This window comes from Xenopus laevis, chromosome 5S (genome assembly GCF_017654675.1).
Source record: "Xenopus laevis strain J_2021 chromosome 5S, Xenopus_laevis_v10.1, whole genome shotgun sequence".
NCBI classification, from domain to species: Eukaryota; Metazoa; Chordata; class Amphibia; order Anura; family Pipidae; genus Xenopus; species Xenopus laevis.
The window spans coordinates 134,815,344-134,822,818 of record NC_054380.1 but is presented as its reverse complement, the minus strand read 5'-3'; the positions used below and the strand labels follow the sequence as shown (position 1 = coordinate 134,822,818).

The window sequence follows — 7,475 nt, the reverse complement described above, 5'->3', positions numbered from 1 at the left end:
ACATTCACTCATATTCCCTCCCTCACATTCACTCACATTCCCTCCCTCACATTCACTCACATTCCCTCCCTCACATTCACTCAATTACGTTCACTCACATTCATTCCCTCACGTTCACTTACATTCCCTCATGTTCACTCACATTTATTCCATTACATTCACTCACATTCATTCCCTTACGTTCACTCACATTCTCTCACATTCACTTACATTCTCTCACATTCCCTCACTTTCCCTCACATTCATTCCATCACGTTCACTCACATTCATTCCCTCACATTCACTCACGCTCACTCACATTCATTCCCTCATGTTCACTCACATTAATTCCCTCACGTTCACTCACATTCCCTCATATTCACTTAAATTCTCTCACATTCACTCACATTCCCTCATATTCGCTTACATTCACTCACATTCCCTCACATTTATTGCCTCACGTTCACTCACATTCCCTTATGTCCACTCACATTCGCTCACATTCACTTACATTCCCTCACGTTCACTCACATTCTCTCACATCCTACATTCCCTCACATTCACTCACAATCACTTACATTCCCTCACGTTCTCTCACATTCATTCCCTCACATTCACTCACACGCACTCACATTCATTCCCTCATGTTCACTCACATTCATTCCCTCACGTTCACTCACATTCCCTCATATTCACTTAAATTCTCTCACATTCACTTACATTCCCTCACATTCACTTACATTCCCTCACATTCACTCACAATCATTTACATTCACTTACATTCCCTCACATTCACTCACATTCTCTCACATTCATTTACATTCACTCACATTCCCTCACGTTCACTCACATTCTCTCACATTCACTTACATTCCCTCACATTCACTCACAATCACTTACATTCCTTCACATTCTTTCACATTCCCTCACAATCACCCACATTCTCTCACATTCCCTCACATTCACTTACATTCACTCACATTCTCTCACATTCACTCACATTCTCTCATGTTTTCTCACATTCACTCACGTTCTCTCACATTCCCTCACATTCACTAACATTCACTCAAATTCCCTCAAGTTCACTCACATTCCGTCACATTCACTTACATTCCCTCACGTTCACTCACATTTCCTCACATTCACTTACATTTTCTCACATTCCCTCACATTCACTTACATTCTCTAACATTCCCTTACATTCGCTCAAGTTCACTCAAATCCTCTCACATTCCCTCACGTTCACTCAATTTCCCTCATATTCCCTCACATTTACTTACATTCCCTCATGTTCCCTCACATTCCCACATGTTCCCGAACATTCATTCATACTCACTTGCATTCCCTCACATCCACTAGCGTTCACTCACATTCCTTCATGTTCCCTCAAATCCACTCGCATTCCCTCACATTCACTCACGTTCCCTTACATTCACTCACATTCTCTCACATTCACTCACATTCTCTCACATTCATTTACATTCCCTCACATTCACTCACATCAACTAGCATTCTCTCACGTTCACTCACATTCCCTCGCATCCACTCGCATTCACATTCCCTCACGTTCTGTCACATTCACTCACAATCACTCATGTTCCCTCACATTCCTTTACATTCACTTACATTCACTCACATTCATTTACATTACATTCTTTCACATTCCGTCACATTCATTCACATTCCCTTATATTCCATCACATTCACTTACATTCCCTCACATTCCCTCACATTCTCTCTCTCCACTGACACTGTGGAATAATGGACACAATGAGGACACCCAGGTACTGACACTGATACTATCTGTTTCTACACGTCTGCCTGATTGTATCAAGAGACAGCAACCAGAGAATGAGACTGTACTAGAGACACAGACTCTCCTCACTATAGAGACATCACGCAGAGAGACTGTCCTCGCTATAGAGACATCTCCCACAGAGACTGTCCTCAGTATAGGAACCAGAGAGACTAGTGTCCTCACTACAGAGACATCACCCAGAGAGACTGTCCTCGCTATAGAGACATCTCCCACAGAGACTGTCCTCAGTATAGGAACCAGAGAGAGTGTCTTCTTGGCTTTAGTAAGAGGCATGCGAGAGAGGGAGAGCGAGACGTCCCTTGTTACAGGAGGCATCAGTCAGACAGACACAGTAATAACGTGACAGCAAATAGAGCGAGGGCAGCAGCTACAGACAGTCACTGACAGAGAGTTTCCAGAGACTGCTGGGCTGGACAGACACAGACAAGGGGACCCTCCCTATGTGGCCCCTGAGCTGACAGCCCCGTGCCAGTGACTTACCCCCGCGATCTCAGGGAGGAGACAGTGAGTGTCAGGGAGTAGAGACAAAGGAGTTGGTGCCCAGTCTATAGGAGCAGCTGCCCGCACTGAGGAGAGACAACCGCACGGAACAGGCAGTTTGTGGGAAGAGGGAGACAAGTGGCCCGCGCCTGACACTTAGAGCTGACACAGAGCGGCCAGGCAGGGGCACAACACACACTGCTGGAACGGAAACACCGAGACAACTTGTCTGATCCCTCCATCTGCCCCGCGCCTCTCTGCCTCCCTCCTACCGATGTCCCTCCGCCCGCCAGGAACCCTCCAGCTCCGTAAACCCGGGACACAAGACTGGCTTATCCCATCGCCCGCTCCGCGGCGCACTGTCCCGCTCTTCCCGGCTCCTCGGGGCAAGTCCAGCCGCCGTTCCCCACCCCCCACCGGCATCAGCACAGCGACTGCTCCGCGGGGGAAGCTCCTCGCACCGTGACTATTCCCTGCCCCAGTCCCTCAGTCTCTGGCCCATGTCGGGCGTTTGTTACTGTTCCTGAGCGGGACCCTTGTTGCCCCTGTGCTGCCCCCTCTCTCTCACTAATAACCCCCGGCTGTTGTGATGCGTATTCCCGTAGATCCCAGCACCAGCCGGAGGTTCAGCCCGCCCTCCAACAGCCTCCAGCCCGGCAAGATGAGCGACATGAGCCCGGTGGGAGTCCCGCAGTCTCAGCAGCAGCAGCAGCAGCAGGAGGGGGCGGCGGTGCCCAGGCTCAGGGCTCACGATAACCGGACAATGGTGGAGATCATCGCGGATCACCCGGCCGAGCTCGTGCGGACTGACAGCCCCAACTTCCTCTGCTCAGTCCTTCCCTCCCACTGGCGCTGCAACAAGACCCTGCCCGTGGCTTTCAAGGTGAGTCCTGGGCTTAATCATCGCTAACCTGACGCACAACTTTAACTACAGCGGCCCCCGAATGTACCTACTAACTCTATACAGTAATGGAGCACCCACTAATTCTATTCAATAATGGGGCACCCACTAACTCTATACAGGGATGAGACACCCACTAACTCTCTACAATAATGGGGCACCCACTAACTCTATACAATAATGGAGCACCCACTAACTCTATACAGGGATGAGACACCCACTAACTCTATACAGTAATGGAGCACCCACTAATTCTATTCAATAATGGGGCACCCACTAACTCTATACAGGGATGAGACACCCACTAACTCTATACAGGGATGAGACACCCACTAACTCTATACAATAATGGGGCACCCACTAACTCTATACAATAATGGGACACCCACTAACTCTCTACAATAATGGGGCACCCACTAACTCTATACAGTAATGGCGCACCCACTTACTCTATACAGTAATGGGGCACCCACTAACTCTACACAGGGATTGGGCACCCTCTAACTCTATACAATAATGGGGCACCCACTAACTCTATACAGGGATGAGGCACCTACTAACTCTATACAGGGATGAGACACCCACTAACTCTATACAATAATGGGGCACCCACTAACTCTATACAGTAATGGAGCACCCACTAATTCTATTCAATAATGGGGCACCCACTAACTCTATACAATAATGGGGCACCCACTAACTCTATACAGGGATGAGACACCCACTAACTCTATACAATAATGGGGCACCCACTAACTCTATACAATAATGGGACACCCACTAACTCTCTACAATAATGGGGCACCCACTAACTCTATACAGTAATGGCGCACCCACTTACTCTATACAGTAATGGGGCACCCACTAACTCTACACAGGGATTGGGCACCCTCTAACTCTATACAATAATGGGGCACCCACTAACTCTATACAGGGATGGGGCACCCACTAACTCTATACAATAATGGGGCACCCTCTAACTCTATACAGGGATGAGACACCCACTAACTCTATACAATAATGGGGCACCCTCTAACTCTATCCAATAATGGGGCACCCACTAACTCTATACAGGGATGAGGCACCCACTAACTCTATTCAATAATGGAACACCCATTAACTCTATACAGTAATGGGGCACCCAATAACTCTATACAGGGATGGGGCACCCACTAACTCTATACAATAATGGGGCACCCACTAACTCTATACAGGGGTGAGGCACCCACTAACTCTACACAGGGATGGGGCACCTACTAACTCTATACAATAATGGGGCACCCACTAACTCTATTCAATAATGGAACACCCACTAACTTTATACAGTAATGGGGCACCCACTAACTCTATACAGGGATGGGGCACCCACTAACTCTATACAATAATGGGGCACCCACTAACTCTATACAGGGATGAGGCACCCACTAACTCTATACAATAATGGGGCACCCACTAACTCTATACAGGATCAGTGCACCCAACTCTCAGTGTGCCAATGACATTCCCTCATGCAAAAAGAGAGAAAGAGAGAGGTAACCCCACGCACACATGAATGTGCCCAGAATGTGTCTGTATATCTGTATATTTCTATATTTATACTGCTGTCCCAAATCAGTGAGTAGGTTCAGGCAGCAGAGTCCCAGATCCAGTTATATGGCACCAGTGTCGCCGCTATTCCCAAATGCTTGTATATATGGGACATGCACCAAAGGCTCTGTTTAACTGATAGTATTGGCCCTATCCCATATATATATATGTACTTGATCCCAACTAAGATATAATTAATCCTTATTGGAAGCAAAACCAGCCTATTGGCTTTATTTAATGTTTATATGATTTTCTTAAGGTATGAAGATCCAAATTATGGAAAGATCTGTTATCTGGAAATACCTAGGTCCTGAGCTTTCTGTATAACAGGTCCCATACCCCCTCTCTCTCTCTCTCTCTCTCTCTCTCGCTCTCTCTCTCTCTCTCTCTCTCTCTTTCTCTCTCTCTCTCTCTCTCTCTCTCTCTTTCTCTCTCTCCTCTCTCTCTTTCTCTCTCTCTCTCTCTCTCTCTCTCTCTCTCTCTCTCTCTCTCTCTCTCTCTCTCTCTCTCTCTCTCTCTCTCTCTCTCTCTCTATATATAATGTTGGTACAGTGAGCGCACTCCTCCCGGATTTAGATTGTCGATGGTGGTGCGTTGGTCAAGGCTTTATGATATATTCCAGTAAATGGACTCGCACTCTTTCATTTTGGTGAAATAAATCAATGGGCTTTATTCATAAATTCATCAATGTGCTTTATTCACAAATTCATCTCCGGAGATGAATTTGTGAATAAAGCACATTGATTTATTTCACCAAAATGAAAGAGTGCGGGTCCATTTACTGGAATATATATATATATATATATCTAAATAGAACAAAAAAACAGCACCAAGGGTCTTAATGTGATGAAAAATTGATATATTGTTACATGTTATGTAAAAACTGTCACGAAAGTGACAGTTTACAGCCACACTGCCTTTGGTAAAACTGGCAACAATAGCTAAATGTTTCCTTCTGTTCTTTAAATAGTTCTACGCTGAGGTGGTAGCGAGCAGCCGGCGTTATATGGGGGGGTTAATATGTTGGGCAGATTAACCCGCGAGTGCCCATAATATGACGCCAGTTGAGCCAGCGCTCTCTCCTTATTTCTGCTATATACTGGCACCCCTATATACACTAGATCCCTTGTGCCCACAGGGAATCCACTGAATGAGAGGCAGAACCGTGTTAGAGTTTGCGACTCCCATTCAGTGCCCCAGTGTCGTGTACCCAACAGCCACGTTATGTCACACTGTGCCCAACTGCCAACATCTGTGCCAGGCTTAATGTATCTCATGTGAAATGTCTTAAAAATGGCAACTTTGCACTGGTGCCCGGGCTGCTCTAACACTTGCGCTGAATAATGTTATATATCTATATCTGACTATATCTCTATATATGAATATTGCCTTTCCTGCTAATGAATCTACTTGCACAGTAATTTGGGAAATTAACCGGGGGGATTTCATTGGAGTCTTTGGATCCTCCCTATTAACATGAAAATATTCATTTTTAAAGGGGTTGTTCACCTTCAATTTAACTCTTAGTATGACGTAGAGAGGGATATTCTGAGACAATTTGCTATTGGTTTTAATTTTTTATTATTTGTGGTTTTTGAGTTATTTAGCTTTTTATTCAGCAGCTCTCCAGTTTGCAGTTTCAGTAATCTGGTTGCTATGGTCCAAAGTCCCCTAGCAACCATGTGTTGATTTGAATAAGAGACTGGAATATGAATAGGAGAGGACTGAATAGAAAGATGAGTAATGAAAAGTAACAATATCAATACATTTGTAGCCTTATAAAGTATTTGCTTTTTAGATGGGGTCAGCGACGCCCCATTTAAAAGCGGCAAAGAGTCAAAAGAAAAAGGCAAATACCTATAAAACTATAAAAAATAAATAATGAAGACCAATGGAAAAGTTGCTTAGCATTGGCCATTCTATATCGTACTAAAAGTTACGTTAAAGGTGAACCACCCCTTTAATTATGAGGCTTTATTATATGCATGTTATATCTGTCACTCGCAAAACGCTCTGCCTTTGGTAAACTGCCCGAATATTTACTGACTTGGCCTAGCAGTTTCCTCGGTGATTACAAACGTTTTCTAATAAAACCCACCGAGGGATGGAGATTCCAGCGTGATTGTGACCAATGAGATTGCGGATGTATCAGATGCGTTGCAAGGGTTAATCCATTGTTTGACAATCAGTGGGGCAACATTATTATATATTTGTCAGAGGCAGCGGAGGATGCTGGGAGTTGGAGTTCTGAGATTTCCCCCAATTTTTTAAGTGTCATTTTCAAAAAAATGTGAGCTGTGAGTTAATGGCAATTCTGGCAGTTTAAGGGTTAAATGGACTATTTTTTTTTTCTTTCTCACTTATAAGTAGTTCAGGAATTAAATTAGTACATAATAGAGGGGGGAAACATTATTGCATTTGTCAGAGGCAGCGGAGGATGCTGGGAGTTGGAGTTCTGAGATTTCCCCCAGTTTTTTAAGTGTCATTTTCAAAAAAAATGTGAGCTGTGAGTTAATGGCAATTCTGGCAGTTTAAGGGTTAAAGGGACAATTATTTTTTCTTTTTTCACTTATAAGTAGTTTAGGAATTAAATTAGTACATAAGATTTAAGAGAGGGGAGCAACATTATTGCATTTGTCAGAGGCAGCGGAGGATGCTGGGAGTTGTAGTTCCTCCACACAGTCAGTTTATTCTGCGATTTGCCTCCAG

General features: G+C 44.8%; 1 protein-coding gene across 2 annotated transcripts in view; it reads left to right on the top strand.

The window, feature by feature from the left end:
• Window positions 1-1,816: 1,816 nt before the first annotated feature.
• LOC108718280 (runt-related transcription factor 2) overlaps window positions 1,817-7,475 on the top strand; it is an 88,813-nt gene continuing 83,154 nt past the window's right edge. For both annotated transcript variants that reach the window (XM_018265999.2, XM_018265998.2), the window contains exon 1: window positions 1,817-3,161. In XM_018265999.2, the coding sequence (XP_018121488.1) occupies window positions 2,868-3,161 (294 nt within the window). In that variant the 5' untranslated portion in view covers window positions 1,817-2,867. The remainder of the gene's footprint in view (window positions 3,162-7,475) is intronic.